Consider the following 25,034-nt stretch of genomic DNA (forward strand, 5'->3'; position numbering starts at 1 on the left):
TTACGTTTTTGCCCGGGGGGGGCGTCCCCGGGACTTAAGGCACACTCGCCGAAAGGCGAGTCCCCTGAGTAGGAGTTCACCCCCTGAGCTTTACCAGCTCCAAGGGGGGGGAGTGCCTTTGCCGTGAAAACGGCAGTCGGCTAGGATTGGGGTGGAGTTTGGGAAGGTGGGGCCCCACTGGGTTGTGAGAATGCCACAACAAGCGGTGATCTCAGCGGGGGGTTAGTCTCGAAAGAGACTGTTTTGCTCGCCGAATAAATAAATAAATTTAATAAATGATATGAGTGGGTGATAATGTGAAGTCGTTACGAATGCACAATCGACAAGTTCGAGTTGCTTTTACGACCCAAGGTCGCGACGCCAGCGATAGTGCGTCAAGAATTCGCAACAATGCCGCGATCGATGCGACAACGACAATGCAGCGAAACTCAAGACACAAGATCGCGACGGCAGCGACAGTTTCTCGTAAAAACACGTCCGGACTGTAAGGCGATGCAATCGGAACTGGTCGTCTCTCTACGCATCACAAATGTCCATACCACGCTAACCGTCGACCCGATGCCACACAGAATGCGCGCCCCGCCAATCATTGTTGTGTTGTCTAGCTGATCTGACGTAGCGTTCGCTCAACGATATAGTTGATGGCGATGATGATGGCAATTAACAAAAGAAAAATACAAACTATGGAAAATAGAGTAATTCGCCCTGCAGTTATTGATAGTGATACGACAGACTGCGGAGAAACTTGAATAGTGCCCAAGTAGTAAAAAAACATATTGCAGGAAATGCAATCAAAACCTTTCCGTGACATGCTTCAAAGACGAGCATCAACCAGAATAAAAATAAACAAAATATATTTAACTTTAATTGTTCTATTATCTAAATCCTCTTATTTTTCTCTGTTCCATCATACTAAAAATAATTTCTAATACCGGTCAGGTCGCTATCGGCCCGCTGCTTGCTTGTTCCTCATTTCATTTTTAACAGAACAACGGGCGAATCGAGGAAGTTGGATTCAGAGTCATTCTAACTGTACCAAAAATAATTGTCAACAATATTTTATCACAAAGTTATAGCATTTTAATCTACCCTAGTGCTGGTGGGTACAAAAAGGCCTGACACACACCGGTGGAAATATCGTTTGAAGTGCATTTCGACCCGCTGCCGCACCGAACGAAGGTTTATGATTTTACTTGCCGCAGCCAAGGAGTTAATGAATAATCTAACATCCGGAGAAATAGTCCCAATCTTCAACTGCTGTTACAACATTAACTTGATACGAGCATAAAATATCAATGTAATATAGAACAGCTACTTACCCGTATTATTTTCGTTTGTCTTAACTAAATGCCATTCAACTGGATGCATCACAATCATAGCAAATAGTAAATGTAAATCTATAGCCATTATTAGAGCTAAGGTCCATCTCAATCCGTATTCAGAGAGTAGATAAGTTACAAGCATGGGAAATGTTATTGAAGCTAAGCTGCTCATTGTCTGATTGGCGCTCATCATCGTTGTGCGTTTCTTCGTAAATAAGAGTTGAACGCTGTAAAACTAACTGGGATCATCACGCCAAAGCCGGCTCCTGAAATGCGATAAAAAATATTTTTATAGATTTATTTTTAACGTCCCACACCATCTACGACTACTACTCGTACTACCGAATTCTCTAAAAGTCTATTTTAAATATTTTTTTACAAATCGAATTAGGTATAATGAATCAAAATTTTAATAAAAAAATTTGAAACAAAAGTCGTAAATACAATTCTTGATCACTGATTTTTTACAATATTACGTATCGTTATTAATTAAAAGATTGAAAGACACGGTTTTTTTTAACGGACATTTCGTTTTTCCGTAATGAATTATGCAACAAACTCACACCCCAATATTGATATGGCTCTGTATGATAATAGTACATTGTGCACCAAGGGAGGAAATGTCCAACTTTTTTCCCGCGGTGCACATACTATTTTTTCTCCTACCAGGCCGAAAGTTCATGGAGTATCGAGCCGGGGTCCAGGGGCGAAGCCCCGGTGGGGGTAGGGGAGTGAAGCCCCCCCCATACCCATAAAAAAACAATTTAACTGTTTTTTAATTGTTAAATATACTACTACTAATTAAATAAGAACTGTCTGATGAACTCATCTTTATTTAATATTTCACTATTAAATTTTATTGCCTTTTGTTTATTTAACTTTTACACTAAACACAATATTGCAAATTACCCGAGCACAACAATGGCGGAGAATTTTAGATGCGTGAGAGCAGACGTAGACAGTAACGCTCATGCGCACTTGTCTGTACCCAAGGACGAAAAGTCACACTTTCTTCCCTGTACAGCGGGAGGAAAACCGAAATTTCGGCGTAGGTAGGAGAAAAAAAATATAGTAACACCTAATTTTAATACTTGAGAAGACAATGAAATTACTGTACATGCTCTGGGGTTTTATCAGTGTGAACGTTGTGATCAATGTTTTGCAAAAGAATAAATTACGACTTAATTTTTTTCGGGATATGTAGCCCATCTCTCTTCAGCCCACACATTTTTTATTTACTCTCTTATTCTGCTTAGTCTCCTATAGGCCAGATTTTTTTTCACCCAACAGTTTAAGTGTTTGGGAATACAATTGTGCATCAGTATAAGTGTTTTACTCTCTAGAATTTGCAACCTCCATTTAATGTATGAGCATACATATTTACATGTCAAGTGTAAACAATACTAACCTCTAATTACTCCAAAAGTGAAAACCAATTGATAAGTTCTCGTCACGAATATTGTGAGTATGTCTCCAAGGATGAATAGGCCAGCTCCGACCAAACCCACTTGACGAAATGAGTACTTTTTTAAAGCGATACCTCCTAGAAATCCTAAGAATAATAAAAGTGTGATCTTGTTATATATTTAAAAATCATGACTTTATATTACGCACACATGTAATTCACAAATTCATTAAATTTCACTAAACGTTAATAATATATGTGATATTAAGAAAACGGTGGCCGAAATATTGAATTTATCTGTTTTTAGTTTAGATTCTAATGCAATTTAGACTTCAAATTATTTAATAATGACAATTACTATACCGAGTATAGGCAAATGATTTTGCTCGCCGTTAGCCGTTCTCATATTGAATCTAGAATTTATTTGATCTAGAATTTACATACTCACCTGGTAATCAATTTAATATTTGACTTAAATACCTGAATATACTTTTAAATTCATTAAAATTATAATTATTCTGAATAATTAAGAAGCTTCTTCTTATCAATAAAGAATTACCTGATTAGATGGTGTTTTATTTCCAAGATTCTTAGCATAATATTTAAATTGGAAACAGAATTAAATTAGACTTCAAAAAATATATATAAATTACCAAAAAACCATCAAATTCCTTTATCATGCTTCTCTGAGGTTTTCAAATTAATTAATAACCTTATATAATTAAGTTAACAAATAAAGATATGTCTCGAAAATTGTTATTTTTCCTTTATTTACAAACATTGTTTTTAATGATGCAGATGCACTCGACATTTAATTTTATAATACATACACTAACATACTTCAGAAAAGACGCCTTAACGCACCTTATTTCAATTCCGTTTCACGTTATATACCAATTTCATAACAATACCACGCAAATAATGTAATTCTATAATAACGATAATATCCAAACGAAACACAACACTCATGTTATAAAATCTACTGATGTAACGCGGCTTCCGATACAGTATTTCTATACGGAACAATTTTCTCGTATGTAGATCATGTTACTGATTGCCTGAGAGTGAATTATAGTCGGCTTCTTTGTACAATTCATATTTTGTTTTTGTTCTATTGCAGCGGATCGTCGGATACAGAACGCGAATTTTGGGAATTGCGACAGTTCTTAAAGACAATGTGAAACTATGAGTGTATTTTTGAAAACTAATAGACAAGAAAGCAATTTACAATTTCAATGTCCGTTAGTCATATGATTAATAAATTCAGATATAGGTTGATTCCAACCTACATAATTTGAAGGAAACTTAATACGTGTGTTTCTCTTTGAAATAATAAACTGAACTTAGCTCAAATTTAAAAAAGGTGCATTTTTTTAAGAGAGCATAATTGTCAAGCTTAGTGCTATTAGCTAGCTCTAACAGATAGCTATCTGTGTTTAAGCACATCTGTCGCTACATTTTTAGGGTTCTTGATTCTTTGAGTTTATTGAATATAGTACTTTAATAACGTCACCTTACTGTCGCTCTGCCTATTAGAGACTTGAGATTCGGTTTTCCTCAGAATCTTTTTTTTTGGTATTCAATTGAAATTAGTACGAAATACAACGGTGGTAGGAAATCATATTAACCTCAGGGTTCTCAGTTAACACAATCAAAAAATATTTTTTCACTCCCAACACTTATGATGCTAATTATATAAAACATGTAGGGGAGATACTTTTTAACATAATCAAAGATATTTTTAAAATAAAAAAAGAAAATGCCTAAATCCCACATAATCGCAATATTATTTCTAAATAAAACAATTTCGTAATTTCTCCGATGTAAATAAAAACATTCTTACTGTTTTTGTTTGTTTTTTTTCTATTACAGGAAATAGTCTCATATGGCTCAAGGATGTAATAATATAAATGATTTAATTGCTCAGTTTTTTTTGTGTGATTTGCGTGTTTGAGTTTATCTCAATTAAGCAATTATTATGTAGCCAAGTGTATGTAGTCAACTATCTTATCTGGTACTTGGAGCTCTCAGGGCAAGACTTTTTCCTCTTAGTTATTATATAGAATATATATATAGACTATAATAGAATTGATCGACTAAGGATACTACTGACTAGCCTGGTAAATACGTGGTAACTGTGAACCGTAGGTCAGATAGGTAGGCAATAAAAAATGTTCATTACACAAGTTTATTACTGAACTGTTGAAACTCAAACCTGATTGACATTGTTATTCCCAAGCGCTCTTTTAACTACACTTAACTACTTTTTTTTTGTTGTTTTTTTTGGTCAGGAGGAAATCGCCAAACTCCCACCCTCTACTGGGGATGAGGGCGGGGTATGTCGGAGTAGAACCGACTAAAACCTCCTGTCGCTCAACAACCCACGTCCGAGCCTCACATGAGACAGAACTCATGAAAAGGCAAAGGGGGGAGAGTGAAGCGTTTAGTGCGGAGCACATCTCACCCATCACCCTCCCCCTCGGGACGCCGGGCCAGCGATCGTCGGCGTCACGACCACCAGCCCTCTCGGTCGGCAGTCTGTCCGAAGCCCGCCTAGATGGCGCCGGTTTCAATGGGTTATCCTACGAAATACCCCGCTGGGTCAGAACCAGCGTGGGTCGAGGATAGCCGGCCTTCCATCACCCGGATGCTCTTGCGTAAAACGCGTGTAGAACAGCTTGCACGTCGTCCTCTTAGGCCCCCTTCGCCGGGCCCCAGACTGACATATGAGGGGGAGCCGAAACACCAGGAAGGACCAGGGCTTAGGCGAGTTTCGCCTCCCTGGCCCTCGCTCGACGGCGGCGAGCTTGTGCGTCTCTCACGCGCCCCGTCGCCTCCTTCTGCGAGATGGTGCACTCACAGAAGTCGAGCATCGCCTTCCACGACTCGTCGTCGCCGAGCATCGATGCCACAACACTCGGCAACGACAAGTCGTTTCCTATTTTTGCGACGAGGACACGACGCCACCCCTCCCGTGCGGGGCGGGCAACGAGCGTGTGCTCCGCCGTGTCCAAGTCGCAATCACAATGGTAGCACTCTGCCGTCGGCTCGGCTCCGATCCGGTGCAGGAACTGGAACGCACCGAAGCAACCATGCCCAGTGAGCACCTGCGTGAGCCGGAAATTAAGGCGTCCTCTGTCACGATTCACCCAATCCAATCGGGCGAATCGCCTCGACGGTCCTACGACCGGCCGAAGGATCGGCCAGCCGCCTGGACACACTTAACTACTTAGTACTAAGTATTATAAATTTATCAGATATATTTATATTGTCTACTGATAATAATACAATTAGAGACAACGTTTCATTTCTTCTAACTCATATTTATTTCCACATCGATGCATCCGTCAACCGCCCGCCCGACCAAAATTGCCAATCCATATGAATTGATTAATTGACCTGAATTGAAAGCCTGGCTGCGCTGGAAGAACTTTGAAGGATCACTATTATTCTCACGCTATGAAATATTGAAGTGGGTGACATGACGTCCGGTATATTCGTGTTGAGCGATGCACCGGTGTTCGAATCTCAGGCGGGTACCAATTTTTCTAATGAAATACGTACTCAACAAAGATTCACGATTGACTTCCACGGTGAAGGAATAACATCGTGTAATAAAAATCATACCCGCAAAATTATAATTTACGTAATTACTGGTGGTAGGACCTGTGGTGAGTCCGCGCGGGTAGGTACCACCACCCTGCCTATTTCTGCCGTGAAGCAGTAATGCGTTTCGATCTGAAGGGTAGGCCAGCCGTTGTAACTATACTGAGATCTTAAAACTTATATCTCAAGGTGGGTGGCGCATTTGCGTTGTGGATGTCTATGGGCTCCAGTAACCACTTAATACCAGGTGGACTGTGAGCTCATCCACCCATCTAAGTAAAAATAAAATAAAAAATGTAGTAACCGCTTCGCATTATAAACGCCACCTTCGTGTTTACGCAAAAAAAAAAAACTCTAAACTTCTTCTAAAACCTTTATCTAGGCAACAGTACAAACTGACATAGTTTCTCATTAATTAAGGGCAGTAACTCGGAAGCCGATCAATATTGCTGTATAGGTGAAATTCGAGTACTACACATGCGTCACCGGCCCAACAAAACTGACATACGTGCGGTCAATTGAATCAATCATCATTTTTAGCGTCCAAACAAATAAAAATATTAATAGGTACAGTACAATTTGCGTCACTTTTTCAGTTAAACACGAAATTACAAATACTAGAGGTCCCGCAGTAGTCGAAATTCGACTATAATTAATTGGAATTGTAAGTTTGTACACTTTTATGATTGTATTTTATACTTCTAAAATCACAAATTTCGCCAAGACTACACTATAAAAAATATTAACAAAGACAAACCATATTAAAATTTAATCTAAATTTGACAACAGACGTCAAAAACAAAAGTTTGACAATAAATAGTACGCATGCGTGTGTGCGTCAAATACATGGTATGTAGTGTGTGTAATGTCTTCTTTATTAATTTAATGTATCTTTTATGCATTATTTAAAAAAAATATTAGCATTGTGCACTTCTTCTCTATATTCTCTATAAGTGTGGAAAATTTCATACTCCTCCGTCCGCGCAATTTTCGTAAAAAGGGATACAAAGTTTTTGCTTCACGTATTAATATATAGATACGAGTATAGTTAACACTTCAATTGTTTTAAAAGATCTTTTAGATTCCGTTTTTGAAAGCTAATATTTCTATTTGTCGTTAATTTAGTCACTGATATTCTAAAATCTAAACGATTGGCTTAAATCATTTTAAATCCAATATCATATTTTATGTATTCAATTAATTTTATTTTCTCCGTGGTTTTCCTCAACTTTTATATTGAATTAAACGGAGCTCATTATTGGAATAATATCTATTTTATCTTTCAACTTGTAGAAGTAGTCCAGTTTAACTGGTCACAAAATAGTTTTTTCATGTTATTGTGCTACAAGATTAGAATTACTAGTTTCAACTTTAAAAAAAATCTGAGAAGGAATCATAAATTTTATTTAAAATTTAATATTATTTTTTACTACGCATGACATTAAGGATTTTCAAAATTTTATGAAATATGAACATGGGTACCTATATAATTAATATAGTCCTAAGAATTTGTGTCACGTAGTTTCAAACAATTTGAAACAAAAAACTACGTGAGACCTTAGAACTTGTATCTCAGGGTGGGTGGCACATTTGCGTTGTGGATGTCTATGGGCGCCAGTAACCACTTAACACCGGGTGGGCTGTGAGCTCGTCCACCCATCTAAGCAATAAAAAATAAACTATAAAAAGATTTTTATATTGAGTTAGAGGTGTTATTTAGGTCATCAATTCAGAAAGAAATACTACAATATAGGTCTGTCATAACGGGGAAATAGAATTACGAAATAATAATAACTAGAGATCCCGCAGTAGTCGAAATTCGACTATAATTAATTGGAATTGTAAGTTTGTACACTATTATGATTGTATTTTATACTTCTACTAGCGACCCGCCCTCGCTTCGCTTCGGAAACATTAAAACACACATGAAACAAAAAAAAAAAAAAAAGTAGCCTATGTTCATCAGGGACAATATCGGCTTCTAATGGAAAAAGAATTTTTCAAATCGGTCCAGTAGTTTCGGAGCCTATTCGAAACAAACAAACAAACAAATCTTTCCTCTTTATAATATTAGTATAGAAGTATAGATAATCACAAATTTCGCCAAGACTACACTATAAAAATATTAACAAAGACAAACAATATTTAATCTCAATTTAACAACAGACGTCAAGAACAAAAGTTTGATACTAAATAGTATGCATGCGTGTGTGCGTCAAATACATGGTATGCAGTGTGTGTAATGTTTTCTTTATTGATTTAATATATCTTTTATGCATTATTTAAAAAAAAATAGCATTGTGCACTTCTTCTCCATATTCTCTATAAGTGTGGAAAATTTCATACTCCTCCGTCCGCGCAATTTTCGTAAAAAGGGATACAAAGCTTTAGCTTCACGTATTAATATATAGATTATGAATCCAAATACCTACCTACCTATACCTACATTTTGTTTTTTGGCTGAATTTAAACTTGCGTTTATTATTTCTCCGATGTTTTGAATACGTTTTTGTGATTACGAATAATTGTTATTTGGAGATTTCTGTTCAGCGATATTTGAATATTGTGCTAATTACCGTTTCATTTTAATTTAATATATTTTTAAATTATATATTACTAAAGGGGGTACACCTCACCAGGTGTGGAATGATATAGGGGGTGGAGGAAAGCACAGTCTTCTTACGCGTGAAAGTATCCCTCGAACGTGGGAATATCTTTGCTATGGAAAGCGTAGAGGATCTGTGACAGGACCATTCCCTTCGGAACGCCGGCCTTGACTGAGCGCACTGACGATTAAGAGACCGCGATGAGGTAGGTTCGGCTCTCCAGGTAGTGCGCCAGCAGTCACACTTAGGCGTGCTGAAGCTCCGTTTCCTGCAACAACTTGTAGACCAGTCCCGCGTGTCAGACACGGTCGAAGGCTTTCTCGATTTAGAGTTATACCGGTCCGCCAAGTAAATCAGGACACGGACGAAATGCAGCGTTGTAGAGTGACCGCTACGAAACCCGAATTGTTCTGGTCCAAGAATGATGTGCGCCCACATATTTCTCAGCAGCAACCGCTTTAATAACCTGCCTATGTGCGACAGCAGAGTGATCGGAAGATAACTAGAAAGCCTTCGCCTAACCTTGCCCAATTTCCCGGGAAATGGCCTGTGGACAGAATGAACTTAAACAGTCGTGTGATACCAGACACGATCACTCCAGGAAGGTGGAAAAAGGCTTAGGGGGGAATACCGCCCTCACCGGACGCCTTGCGCTTCTTAATCGCGCATCTTAACGCGCTAAAAAGTTTTCAGTATAAAAATATCAAATCTTTTAGTTTCAATTAGGTATTTTGATACAAGTAACACAGTACTATGACGGCTTCATATAAGAAATATCGGGATTGCAAAATAAATATTTTGAAGACGTCGTGGCCTAAAGGATAAAACGTCCGGTGCATTCGTATGTAGCGATGCACCGGTGTTCGAATCCCGCAGGCGGGTACCAATTTTTCTAATGATATACGTACTCAACAAAAATTCACGATTGACTTCCACGGTGAAGGAATAACATCGTGTAATAAAAATCAAATCCGTTAAATTATAATTTGCGTAATCACTGGTGGTAGGACCTCTTGGGAGTCTGCACGAGTAGGTACCACCACCCCACCTATTTCCGCCGTGAAGCAGTAATGCGTTTCGGTTCGAAGGGTGGGGTAGCCGTTGTAACTATACCTTATAACTTACCTATATCTCGAGGTGGGTGGCGCATTTACGTTGTAGATGTCTATGGGCTCCAGTAACCACTTAACATCAGGTGGGCTGTGAGCTCGTCCATCCATCTAAGCAATAAAAAAAAATAAAAAAAAATATTTACAAAATCTGTAACTTAGATTATGTTTTTTTTTCTTAACATATCTTAATGTTAATGTTAATGTTTTCACACGTAATCAAATTTTATTAGGTTAGTATTGTTTGACGTCCAAAGTCAATAATCGGATGATTCGGCACTAAGTATCTCCTACTTATCGCCGCTCACAACCACGGTGTGAATGGGGCACACACACACAATAGCAACTTTCTATCCAATAAATTTATTAAACGCATCGCTTCTGTGTTTGTGTGGTCTGAATGATTTGAAGGCGCAGTAGTTAAGCAATTCATTTGAAATTGACCTTGTGTCGCGGTGGATGGCGGAATTCACGTTGTTGATGTCTATGACTACCAGTAATCACACGGATGGGTCGCGTGAGCTCTTCTATTTTGGGCAATAATAAATATGACATGTTATTTTTTTTAAGAATTTTAATATATTTATTTATAATAATTATTAATATAATTTATGATTTTAAATGATGTTCGTGTCTTGAATGTTTTATGGTTAGAGCCTGTTTTCGAACTAAATATTATTAATCAGTCGTCTTATGTACATACAATACATCGAGCATCCACGGGTCGTGCACTGCTAGTTCAATAGTTTTAAGATAATTCTTTTTTTTTTCAATTTTTGTCGATTCAGCCGAATTTTATTGTTCCTTGTTATTTTATTATTCCCTATTATATAAGTGATTAAATAGATAAATAATTATTTAAAAAATAATATCTTAACGACTTAACGACGATCATAACTTAACGAGAATAAAGATATTTTTAATCATAAAACTTTAAAAATCATAAAAGTGTGTGCTAATTAACTTAAAAGCTATAATAATATATTTGTAAAAGATAGTTCCTAAACTCCTAACTATCAAGAAGTAATATATGATCTCATGTCATTTCAGAATGCGAAGTGTATAGATTTGATAGTCACTATTAAGCTGCTTACCCGATATTGATAAAGCTCCGTTGTAAACACCTATAACCAGAGGCAGTCCACTGCCACTCTCCTGCTCCAAAAAGAAATTGTGAAAGAGTATTCCGAATGCATTCGAAGATCCAAATCCCAGCATCTAAAAGAGATGAAGAAACTGATAAAATTAATTTACCATTCTAATTCAAGTATATTTATACATAAAGAGTACGAGGTCCAACGGCAGCTTTCAATGCTCCATAAATCATTTGAGGCTATTGCGTAAGGGCGAATTTACATTACGAAATTAGTGGCATGAAATTAATTTCGTGACATTAGTTTTACCAACAGTTTCACGTGTAATTTAAGAATTTCGTAATGTATGCATTAATTTCATGAAGACAAATAAGTTTCGTGCCCTGTGCGATTTTTTGGTGAAATTAGTGTCATGCAACTAATTTCATAGTGTAGACGCGACGTGAAACTAATGTCGCGAAAGGGCCTGCGCTGTGCGGATGTGTGTTAGCACGCGCGCGCTTCAAGCGTTGAAAATGGCAAACCAACGATGGAGTACAGATAAAAATATAAAATTCATTAATGAATATCAGCAACAAGAGTATCTCTGGGACCCTACAAAAGAATCAAAATTATTTTCACTCATCCGAAAATAGTTTTATAGCTCTCAGGATCTTCATCTGCTAATTCAGAGACTAAATTCATTACACCTAAATGCCTTCTTGTTAACCATCCTCGAATCTACCAACGTCCTCTTTTCTTGATAGTCTTTTTTTAAGTTTTTAGGTATATACCTAAGCATTTCCTTAGTTACTATGAATATAGCAAAATATAGCTTTGATGCTGTTGGCGCCATGGTTTCTGCGATACTGTGGATTTCACGACACTAATTTTTTTACGAAATTATTCTCGCATATTATTATATCTAAACTACTTTCGTGAAACTGAGTTCAACATGCATGACACTAATTTCGTAATGTAAATTCCGCATTTAAGGAGCGCGTTACGACCTGGCATGTGACGGAAGCATTGTCCTGCCCATTTATATTGCATAGCAACTCATGCATTCTAGTTTGAAATTTATGCCATAGTTATTGCACATCAATGGAATCAACTAATAGCTGGACATATTTAGAATCGATACGAATCCAGATCTTATCTGTCAAGTGGTATTAAATCATACCTTTTTCAAGGGACACCCGTTGTTATTGAAACTTCGCAGCCGTATTTAAGTTGCGATATATATATTATATGGGAACGGTTTACCGCTATGTGAGCCAAAAGCTCTGATGCCCATTTACGCTGATAGCAGCAATATAGCAAGAAGTACCACTTCGGCTTATCACTACAAAAGGAGAAACCCCATTCTGGGCCTAAGCGTTACACGAATGGGATATGTACCAAAAAATCGTCTATTTTGCTTGATTAACCTATTGAAATCTTAGCTTCATTGACAATGGCCAAGTGTAGAAAATAAGTTGAATTATATTTTTTGTTTTAAACAATCTTTGTAAACATCTGCAACACTTATTTCAATATACGTAACTAGCTCCACAAACGTGTGGATTAGAATTAAAGCATCCCTAAAATAGGATCGATTTAGTGGAAATCGAGTGTTAAAAATAATTAATACTCCTTTGTTTTAGGATAAATTACTGTTTTTATAGGTATTTAATCAATGTAAATAGAGTATGGCCATCAAATCGTGACACAAATTCAAAATATCTACAACTGACAACATTAAATAGTAAAGCACCAAAATCTACTAACAAAAATCATTAAAAGAAATAAATAACTGTGCCATTTAGTTATGACACGAAATCATGTCGGCAACTGCGACAATTCAAAATATTTTCAACTGGCAATCTTAAATATAACATGAAAAACCCGATTTGGTACTTTTGAGTTTTTCTATGGTGTAGTTACATTAATAATTTTATTGGTGGTAGGGCCTCTTGTGAGTCCGCGCCTCCCGCCCGCCTATTTCTGTCGTGAAGCAGTTATGCGTTTCGGTTTGAAGGGCGGGGCAGCCGTTGTAACTATACTGAGACCTTAGAACTTATATCTCAAGGTGGGTGGCGCATTTACGTCGTAGATGTCTATGGGCTCCAGTAACCACTTAACACCAGGTAGGCTGTGAACTCGTCCACCCATTTAAGCAATAAAAAAAGGCATGAAATAAAATGAAATAAGATAATATGGGATCACGTAATGATTTATATTTTATATAAAAAGTTATCATATAAATATCGTTTTTCATATAAAAAAGTTTTCATTAAAATTAAAATAAGACTGACCTAAAGGTCTTAGAGTTACCAGCTCATAAAATCCCTTAAAAAATCATTTCGTGCGCAGCGCGTTTCGCATTACGTTGTTTTTAATTTTTGGCTTTCGTTCGTTTTCGTAAACAATCTAATGCGCGATTTCTCGTAACAGGTTCCATTTTTATTTTCAAGCAACCTGTTGCTGCAACAGGTTTCGTAAAAAATTACTCATCTTTAGTAGGAAACAGCCTCAAAAATATCGTTTTTTATTAAAATATCTCGAGCAATAAACATAACCTAAAATGTAAACATTGTCTGATTTTACCAATTTGGCCATTGCTGGGAGACCTGAAAATTGGGCTCATGAAACCTTCTTAGGTATTGTAATTTATGCCCAAATTCTAGCACTGTAACGCCAGACCCAAGTTTGTATGGATTTCGGGTTTCTCCTTTAGAATCCCAATAAATTATGTATTTCATTGCCAGGGAAAGACTGCCCTTATTTTTTGCGATGTCTCCCAGCCAAATATGTAATTATTATCATCAAATTCGTTTATCATATCATATATTTTGAGCCCGCAAAGACATAATAACCTAGCTAGAAGCCTTTTTTTATTTTAGGTAAGTTACAGCGAACGTGTTCTTTATGATATTCCATTTCAAAAATTGCTTAGGGACTATTATCGCGAATGAAATGTGGTTGCCAATGGTAATAAACATAGTTATTGGGTATTTAACGCCATGTCAAACACGAATTTGTATGAAAATGGTGTTGGAATTCATAAATTTAAATGGAAGTCTGTTCTGACATCCTTAAAATTATAATTTAAAAGACTGTTCTGAACAGTTTACATAATTTTGTAATTTACCGTCAAATCTATAATTTGAAGCAAAATTTAATTGAGTTAATTAAAATGATTCGAAAAAATCTACATCAGATATTAAGGCAGTTTCGCGGAATCACCTCACCTACACCACCAGGGCGGGTGCATTTAGTAAATTTAAGGAAGTCTTATTAGGAACACATATACTCTGAAAACTGAATATGACTAAGAATTCTTAGTCCTATTACTTGATATAAATACATCGGACATACAAAGCTAACAAAATATTAATATTTTAGTAATATAAAACAAAAATTGTTTATAAAAAGTAACGTGGTCATTGCAATTGTGTTAGCAAATTGACATGCTCTATATAAAGAATCGCCCCTCCGACGCCAGTGCTAGTATCTCGTCTCGAATTGGGCCCGGTAACTCCATTCCCGCCGTAATTTTTGTTTACCAGCCCATAACCTTGGCCTCGAATACCAAGTACTTAGGAGTCACCCTCGACAGAGAGATGACATTCGATCCTCACATCAGTACGCGACCAAGCCGCGTTCGACTCTACCCTATGATCAGCAAGCGAAGTAAATTGTCCCTTCGTAACAAGGTGACACTCTACAAAACATGCATACGTTCCGTCATGACCTATGCAAGTGTAGTGTTCGCTAACGTGGCCCGCATGCACATTAATCCTCTTCAGCCGGTCATTGTTCTTGTCGAATCCGTCGCTTGCGACCAAGGACTCAGCGAGCAAACTAACCCACAGACACGTTTCTCGTCAATCTTCTCAGTGGGTCGCGTTTCCGATCCGGTGGTAGATTCTGCGATACACGGCTCTTGCTAGGGTTCGTGTTAGCAACATCGTCAGGTTCGAGACCCGTGAGTTCACCTACTAGCCCGGCGAGCTGATATGGTCTCTCTAAACTACCAGCTTAGGTAGGGAAAAAAACCCTCTTCAGCTCATCCAATTCCGTTTCTGCAGGATGACCATCAGAACACCGTTGTGCATGAGGAATGTTGGTCTTTACGAGGACCTAAATTTAGAAACGATGCGTAAAAATAGAAAAAAAGGGTCAGACCGCTAGCACCAGGCTCTAGATGCGACACGATAACCCACCTATTGTGGTTGCCGCTAAATTATAATAATATATCAGACCCTGGCAACGGGACAACGCAAAGCCGCTGTCACCCAAAACATGTCTTGTCGGTTTTATTTATTTATTGCTTAGTTGGGTGGACGGGCTCACGACCCATCTGGTGTTAAATGGTTACGAAGCCCATACACACCTACGATCTAAATGCCACCACCCACCTCGAGATATGAGTTCTTAATTCTCAGTTTTTACAGTGCAACAGCAGCCCTGCCCTTCAAACCGAAATGGATTACTGCTTCACGGTAGAAATAAGCAGGGTGGTGGTACCTACCCGTACGGACTCACAAGATGTCCTACCATCAGTAATTACGCAAATTATATTTTTGCGGGTTTCATTTTTATTACACGATGTTATCCCTTCACCGTGGCAGTCAATCGTGAACCATAGTCAAGTACGTTTAGAAAAACTGATACCTGTCTTCGGGATTCAAACACGGATGCATCGCTTAATACGATTGCACCGGACGTCTCATCCTTTAGGCCACGATGACTTTAAATCTGATCTTCTGGATTCGCTCTCGGAGGTTTTAGGCTCTTCAAGCACCGGTCACTGTCCTCATCAAACTCCTCATCGACATACATACGAACTAGACCATAGACACAAACCACCGAGCTTCTAAGTTTCGTCGGATCTTCTCAGTGGGTCGTGATTCCGATACCGTGGTAGATTCAGCTTTTCCTAAGCCCAATGTTCGCAAATTCTCTCAAATTGAGCCCGCGGGCTTACATACCGATCCATGTGTGACTGAAATAGCCAATTAGGCTGTCAGCGATTAGTTAGGGAAAAAAACATAGTGATGTGCCTTCAAAATCATGAATATGCGGAAGTAAAGAATAAATTAATTTAAATTAACTCACAAAGTTAATGGAGAAATATAATAACCATTATAATGTATAGCACTTCCCGTTGATCAACAAATAATTTGTTAACTGTCTTTACAAAACTATGTTATTAGCATAAGGAATAAGCTTTTGTCGATGATTTAGTTAAAATGTTTTCAATATTTGTTTTAATCAACAATGATACTTGTCTAGTATACAATTGATATTATTGTAGTCCATTACACAAATGATAAACCATTAACGTCAAAACGTTTACAACGAAATGTAATGGACACGATTACGGTAATAAAAGGGAATAATTTCGATAAGAGTTTGGAATGAGCTCCCCTCCACGAAATCTGCTTCAAATTGAATTTCAGTAAACAAAGGCGCGTTCATGCAGCGTACTTTTTTACAGAAAATATTTGCCACTTATCATACGGCTCTAAGATTAACTTCCTTACGCGGTATTTCTTAGGTGTACCATCTTACTCAAAACGAGATTTGACAAAGTTTAGCGCGGTAGCCAGTGACTTGGCTGTGACCCTGGAATTGCTAATGTAAAGGACATTAATAGCAGTAATAGCACTAGCATTAATAGGCTGTGACCCTGGAATTGCTAATGTAAAGGGCATTAATAGCAGTAATAGCACTAGCATTAATAGGCTGTGACCCTGGAATTGCTAATGTAAAGGGCATTAATAGCAGTAATAGCACTAGCATTAATAGGCTGTGACCCTGGAATTGCTAATGTAAAGGGCATTAATAGCAGTAATAGCACTAGCATTAATAGGCTGTGACCCTGGAATTGCTAATGTAAAGGGCATTAATAGCAGTAATAGCACTAGCATTAATAGGCTGTGACCCTGGAATTGCTAATGTAAAGGGCATTAATAGCAGTAATAGCACTAGCATTAATAGGCTGTGACCCTGGAATTGCTAATGTAAAGGGCATTAATAGCAGTAATAGCACTAGCATTAATAGGCTGTGACCCTGGAATTGCTAATGTAAAGGGCATTAATAGCAGTAATAGCACTAGCATTAATAGGCTGTGACCCTGGAATTGCTAATGTAAAGGACATTAATAGCAGTAATAGCACTAGCATTAATAGGCTGTGACCCTGGAATTGCTAATGTAAAAGGCATTAATAGCAGTAATAGCACTAGCATTAATAGGCTGTGACCCTGGAATTGCTAATGTAAAGGACATTAATAGCAGTAATAGCACTAGCATTAATAGGCTGTGACCCTGGAATTGCTAATGTAAAGGGCATTAATAGCAGTAATAGCACTAGCATTAATAGGCTGTGACCCTGGAATTGCTAATGTAAAGGGCATTAATAGCAGTAATAGCACTAGCATTAATAGGCTGTGACCCTGGAATTGCTAATGTAAAGGACATTAATAGCAGTAATAGCACTAGCATTAATAGGCTGTGACCCTGGAATTGCTAATGTAAAGGGCATTAATAGCAGTAATAGCACTAGCATTAATAGGCTGTGACCCTGGAATTGCTAATGTAAAGGGCATTAATAGCAGTAATAGCACTAGCATTAATAGGCTGTGACCCTGGAATTGCTAATGTAAAGGACATTAATAGCAGTAATAGCACTAGCATTAATAGGCTGTGACCCTGGAATTGCTAATGTAAAGGGCATTAATAGCAGTAATAGCACTAGCATTAATAGGCTGTGACCCTGGAATTGCTAATGTAAAGGACATTAATAGCAGTAATAGCACTAGCATTAATAGGCTGTGACCCTGGAATTGCTAATGTAAAGGGCATTAATAGCAGTAATAGCACTAGCATTAATAGGCTGTGACCCTGGAATTGCTAATGTAAAGGGCATTAATAGCAGTAATAGCACTAGCATTAATAGGCTGTGACCCTGGAATTGCTAATGTAAAGGGCATTAATAGCAGTAATAGCACTAGCATTAATAGGCTGTGACCCTGGAATTGCTAATGTAAAGGACATTAATAGCAGTAATAGCACTAGCATTAATAGGCTGTGACCCTGGAATTGCTAATGTAAAGGGCATTAATAGCAGTAATAGCACTAGCATTAATAGGCTGTGACCCTGGAATTGCTAATGTAAAGGGCATTAATAGCAGTAATAGCACTAGCATTAATAGGCTGTGACCCTGGAATTGCTAATGTAAAGGGCATTAATAGCAGTAATAGCACTAGCATTAATAGGCTGTGACCCTGGAATTGCTAATGTAAAGGACATTAATAGCAGTAATAGCACTAGCATTAATAGGCTGTGACCCTGGAATTGCTAATGTAAAGGGCATTAATAGCAGTAATAGCACTAGCATTAATAGGCTGTGACCCTGGAATTGCTAATGTAAAGGACATTAATAGCAGTAATAGCACTAGCATTAATAGGCTGTGACCCTGGAATTGCTAATGTAAAGGGCATTAATAGCAGTAATAGCACTAGCATTAATAGGCTGTGACCCTGGAATTGCTAATGTAAAGGGCATTAATAGCAGTAATAGCACTAGCATTAATAGGCTGTGACCCTGGAATTGCTAATGTAAAGGACATTAATAGCAGTAATAGCACTAGCATTAATAGGCTGTGACCCTGGAATTGCTAATGTAAAGGGCATTAATAGCAGTAATAGCACTAGCATTAATAGGCTGTGACCCTGGAATTGCTAATGTAAAGGGCATTAATAGCAGTAATAGCACTAGCATTAATAGGCTGTGACCCTGGAATTGCTAATGTAAAGGACATTAATAGCAGTAATAGCACTAGCATTAATAGGCTGTGACCCTGGAATTGCTAATGTAAAGGGCATTAATAGCAGTAATAGCACTAGCATTAATAGGCTGTGACCCTGGAATTGCTAATGTAAAGGACATTAATAGCAGTAATAGCACTAGCATTAATAGGCTGTGACCCTGGAATTGCTAATGTAAAGGGCATTAATAGCAGTAATAGCACTAGCATTAATAGGCTGTGACCCTGGAATTGCTAATGTAAAGGGCATTAATAGCAGTAATAGCACTAGCATTAATAGGCTGTGACCCTGGAATTGCTAATGTAAAGGGCATTAATAGCAGTAATAGCACTAGCATTAATAGGCTGTGACCCTGGAATTGCTAATGTAAAGGCATTAATAGCAGTAATAGCACTAGCATTAATAGGCTGTGACCCTGGAATTGCTAATGTAAAGGGCATTAATAGCAGTAATAGCACTAGCATTAATAGGCTGTGACCCTGGAATTGCTAATGTAAAGGGCATTAATAGCAGTAATAGCACTAGCATTAATAGGCTGTGACCCTGGAATTGCTAATGTAAAGGGCATTAATAGCAGTAATAGCACTAGCATTAATAGGCTGTGACCCTGGAATTGCTAATGTAAAGGACATTAATAGCAGTAATAGCACTAGCATTAATAGGCTGTGACCCTGGAATTGCTAATGTAAAGGACATTAATAGCAGTAATAGCACTAGCATTAATAGGCTGTGACCCTGGAATTGCTAATGTAAAGGACATTAATAGCAGTAATAGCACTAGCATTAATAGGCTGTGACCCTGGAATTGCTAATGTAAAGGACATTAATAGCAGTAATAGCACTCGCATTAATAGGCTGTGACCCTAGAATTCTTAATGTAAAGGACATTAATAGCAGTAATAGCACCTCCATCATAAAGTAAGGGCGACCATTATGTAATCCGTATACATACCTGCCTTCGTCAATAACAACAAAAATTCAATAAGTTATTGATAACATGAATAATAAATAATTTAGACCATCGTGTTGGGTATTGCAATTGTTTATGACTTAAGGTTTCGGGAACCACTTAAAACCAGGTGACTTATGAGTTCATTCACCTATCTAAAGAATAAATAACGACTCACTGCAAAACATATCGTAAAATAACTAATGTGTTCCGCATACACCTAATAATTAACAGCTATAGAAAATAAACTTGAACTCTAATGTAAAACAGCAGAACAAATTTTAGCATTCGAATTCTTCGTTCCGATTAAAAATATATTTGGCATTAATAAGGATGTGACAGCTCTAAAATATTGGATCTCGATTTACCCCGACCCAGTTAACTTGCCCAAGAGACAAAAATAAATACAATAAGTTATATTTTTTTCGTCACAAACAAAATAAGTAATTTCAATAAATTAGCATTAAGGTTGCTTGGTTACAACTCATTTGACTTTCAAATTCTAAATTAGTTAACAGGTTTCGGACAGCTGCTGTGAAATTTCTTTCTCCGAAAAGCTTTACGGCTTCTACAGGTAACTTAGTTTAGCAAAACCAACTTCAAACGAGAAGTAGCATGAGATAGGCTCCATATTCACTAATACAATAGGCAAAAGCGCATAATACCTAATATTATATTTTAGTTATAAATTATTTATCCTTTATACTATACATGTAAATATGCAAAGACAGACCGTAAAAATAAAAAAATAAAATTATAACGCCACGACCAACGGAATGAATTTAATATGTTACATTAAAGTTACTTCATTATTTAAAGAGACTATTGGACTTTTTGGCGGGAACGCGACGAGTGAAAATGTGAGTTTTTTTTTGTCTATTTGGTGTTTCTTCGGGTTTAAATGTGTAAGGACGGTGGTTTATTAACTGTTTAGTATCTGTGAAAGTGCACAAATGAGCCGCTCGACGTAACTTCTCGAAATCCTCCAAAAAGGCCATTGAAAAAGTATCCATAAAATAACCACAATTTTTCTGAGATTATATTTCATCCCCTAAGCGAAGCGAGGGCGGGTCGCTAGTTTTTCATACATAAAAAAGCGATGGTGCAATTTTGATTAAAATTAAAATAAGACATGACCTAAAGGTCTTAGTTACCAGGTCATAAAATCCCTTACAAAAAGAGAGACTATTTAGAGAGAGAGGGATATATTGGAAACAACAGTGATTATAGTAACCGGCAAACTTCGTGAGCAAATGACCTTGACTGCGCAGAACCGAATTTTAGATCACTTTGGTGGTGAGGGTGAGGCGCGACGACAGGGAAATCGTATCGAGCGCTTTATTGGTAGATCAGTCGAACCTTGCGTCCCGCACCGCGCCCTCATTCCGCTTGCTCCCAAAAGTACGCTTGCGTACAGTGGAAAGTCTATCGTTATTAATCGTTAAGTTATTTGTTATAATCACTTGTGGACTTTGTTGCCATTGCTATTTGTTGAGTGTTTGTTGATTTTTTATAAAACATACACTATGCCGCGACAAACTGGTGTACTATTCAAAAGAAAGGGTAGAAAAATTGTGTACGACGTATATTACTTCATTATAAAACAGGGGAAGAATGATATGGAAAAATTAAAACAGACTTCGGAAGTAACAAAACCATCAGTGAGTACTGTTAGGTGCATTATTATTAAGGAAGCTAAAGGCTCTGGCTTGCTCGCCGTGTTTCGGACTCCGGGTAAGAAAATATCAAGGAAGAAGAAAGTTACCGGAATGGATAGTTTCGTTCAATCTGTAATAAAAAGATGTAATCATAATAACTACATAACAAGCAGCGAAAGTCCGTACCGTAGAAAGGCTTCGAAAAATTTAAAGAAGATATAAATTCTAATGGCTCGGAATGAAGCTTAACACGTATTATGAAAGAGCTAGGCTTCAGATGGAAAAAAGAACAGAAAATAATCGGAAGCTGGTAATTGAAAAAAGTAACATTCGATTACTACGAATCGAATATCTTAAAAAAATAATTAATTATACACAAAAAAGAAGACCAAATCGACCGAGTTGTAAACTACACCGATGAGCCCTATGTCGACTAATCACGATGATAGCGACTCGGGTGATGAAAACAGTGATGATGATGATGGTCAAGATTATGATAACGAAAAAAAAATTACAAATACCAGCTTCGCTTCAACTGAACCAAGACCTGGCAACAGCTCTAGTTTTGACTTAATAGAAGGAATATCTATTTTACCCCAAGATTAAATTATTACAATTATTGACCTACATGTTTTGTTGATGTTCTAATAAATATATAAATAAATACATATGTTGATTTTAATAATTTAATAGCATTATGACGCAGAGTAAGTAATGTTTATGCACGTGAGTGTACCATGCGCGAACTTACCCCCACTACGTCAACAAATGCTCAAGAAGTTTGCCGGCTATTATACCGTCGAATAACCACTAACGAATGTAACTATCTAAAACTACCTAAAAATTAACTACCGAATCTGTTAACAAATAATGGAATTTGTAAAAATAAGAAAAAAAATTGCCAACAACATTTAATGAAATTATAACCAAACATAACTAGGAGCAGTAATCGCTAAACTTCATCAGATATTTACGTGGATTCTAAAATATCTCTTGATACAGTATTTTTTGTACAGTAGAAAAAATGTGATTCGACTATATCAATATTAGCCGATACATAATAACTAACGTCGAGACAGCAAAAAATGTGAATCTTAATTTTATTTTTAACAATAACATTCTAGTCTTGTTTGGTCCAAGAGCCGTGGGCACTGAACCTAGTTTGCGAATATACAAAAGCGTAAATTTTATAGATAAAATTTACATATGTTTATTTTATTTTACATTTCGGGTTTGTTTACAAAATACCGTTACAAAAATAGTAAGGAAACCTGTTGTCTATTATATGTTTACGTGTTTACTTTTGTGTACACATATGAATATTATGAATGACTAATGAGTTTGTATAACGACCACAGTTCGTTTGTAAATACGACATTACATACGGAGAGACTATTCTGGTTCCACATAAATATTGTTGCGCCGCTCTATCTTTTTCATTGCCAACTTCAGATACGATTGATTGGTTCCACATAACATTCCACATAAATATTGTTAGGCCACTCTGCCTTTTTCATTGGCAACTTCAGATATGATGAGTAGGATTAAACCACGATGAAAGCTACGATTGGAATATTTAAAAAGTTCAACATTGTTAAAGTTATTTTTGGAGCGATCATAAATGTTTGACATATGTGATAGAAAAACAAACGCCTCGTGTTATTTACCGATCCACCACAATTTTAGCTTAGCAATAATTAATTAGGTAACTGTAAACACTCATAAATAGACGATAGAAATATGACCATAACTTATAATTGATTAAGTAAACTGTTGTGCGAGTTACGTTAATTGTATTTCAGAGGTAATTCTGGTCTGATGAGCCAACTTGTTTTTTGATGTGAAACATCTATAGCCGCACGTAAAACCGATATCTGGCGTGGCGACGCGTCGCCACGCTATATGATGGTATATATTATATACAGTCTATATGCAGTAGTGTGTACGGTGTGGTGACGCGTCGCCATACGCAATCGACTGTGCGATTCTCTCCCACTCGATCCGGCGTTAAGCCATCTCTCTCGCTACATTGAGCTCGGATACCTATAGTGTATACTCCGTAGTGTATACAGTGTTGTTTACTACAGTACGCATAACCTGTGTTTTACTTGAAAACAAATTATTTTTTCATAATATTTTATTTTATCATTGACATATTTAATTCCTATCACAATCTGTTCTTTTCTGCATATTACTTTTACAAAATAATGTCGATGTTTCACATCTGCCAGGCGTGACGGCTCACATTTTTTAAAGTATGTTTTCAGTTTATTAGTAACTTATTTTTTACATTACTACTGAAACGAATTCGATAGCTTGCGACGGGCTTTTAAATACATTTTTTTTTGTTTTTAATTCGCTGCCTATGATGTCCCACTTAATGATGATGGTCAACGTCGCTCATAATAATATACTAAGCAACTAGGCACTAGATTACTTAATGAAATTTAATAGAGATAATAGAGATTCGTTAAACATTTAAATAAAGGATGGATTGCTATAAAATGGGTATGCTGCCATTCTATGATGTGTGTATCACAAATTTTTACGAAAACTTTAATATTATATCATATTAGATTAATTTAGCATACTAAAATAAATTCATATTTTAGAACTTTCAAAGTTGTTCGGAACAAGTTGTGTTAATTAGTTTTTGGATACGCAAAATGTTTTAGCTACATGATATTCGGAGCTAAGAAACATTTTTATTTCAAACTAGCTGACCTAAAAAGACCTAAACTTTTGTACAAAATAAATTTAAAACAAACAAAAGGAATCCGTCCGAAGGGGGACACATAAAAGGAAAAACAAAATTGTTATTTTTATTTAATTCCGAGCATTTTTATATATATCTACCTTTTAAATCTTCTCTGGACTTCCACAAATAATTCAAGACCAAAATTAGCCAAACCGGTCCAGCCATTCTCGAGTTTTAGCGAGACTAACGAACAGCAATGAATTTTTCTTTATATAGATTCATCATAAATGCACTACTCAATGACGAAATCTTTCACAGTGCATTTCGCGATATACACATTCCGGTTTTACAAAAAGTGTTTTTTTTTTTTTTATTGCTTAGATGGTTGGACGAGCTCACAGCCCACCTGGTGTTAAGTGGTTACTGGAGCCCATAAACATCTACAACATAAATGCGCCACCCACCTTGAGATATAAGTTCTAAGGTCTCAGTATAGTTACAACGGCTACCCTACCCTTCAAACCGAAACGCATTACTGCTTCACGGCAGAAATAGGCAGGGCGGTGGTACCTACCCGTGCGGACTCACAAGAGATCCTACCACCAGTGAAGTGTTAGAAAGAGTGGAAAACTTGACATGAGCGTGGACTTCTTTTCGACCATGACATTGTCTTTTTTTAATTTATATTTGGGTCTTGCGAAATTGCCGTTTAGTATACAGAAAGTTAAAGTAATTAAAAAAAAAAAACTGTCACAGCTTCAGATGAAGGGATAAGTGAAGACCTATT

The 25,034-nt window shown here is 37.0% G+C and overlaps 1 protein-coding gene across 1 annotated transcript in view; it reads right to left on the bottom strand.

Annotated features, from left to right (window-relative positions):
- Nucleotides 1–25,034, bottom strand: part of LOC114245335 (monocarboxylate transporter 6) — a 49,584-nt gene that overhangs the window by 16,475 nt on the left and 8,075 nt on the right. The window contains 4 exon segments of the mRNA XM_089732267.1: nucleotides 1,320–1,535; nucleotides 1,538–1,588; nucleotides 2,731–2,874; nucleotides 11,143–11,266. Of these exon segments, the coding sequence (XP_089588393.1) occupies nucleotides 1,320–1,535; nucleotides 1,538–1,588; nucleotides 2,731–2,874; nucleotides 11,143–11,266 (535 nt within the window).

The sequence above is a fragment of the Bombyx mandarina genome, chromosome 13 (assembly GCF_030267445.1).
Source record: "Bombyx mandarina strain Sakado chromosome 13, ASM3026744v2".
NCBI classification, from domain to species: domain Eukaryota; kingdom Metazoa; phylum Arthropoda; class Insecta; order Lepidoptera; family Bombycidae; genus Bombyx; species Bombyx mandarina.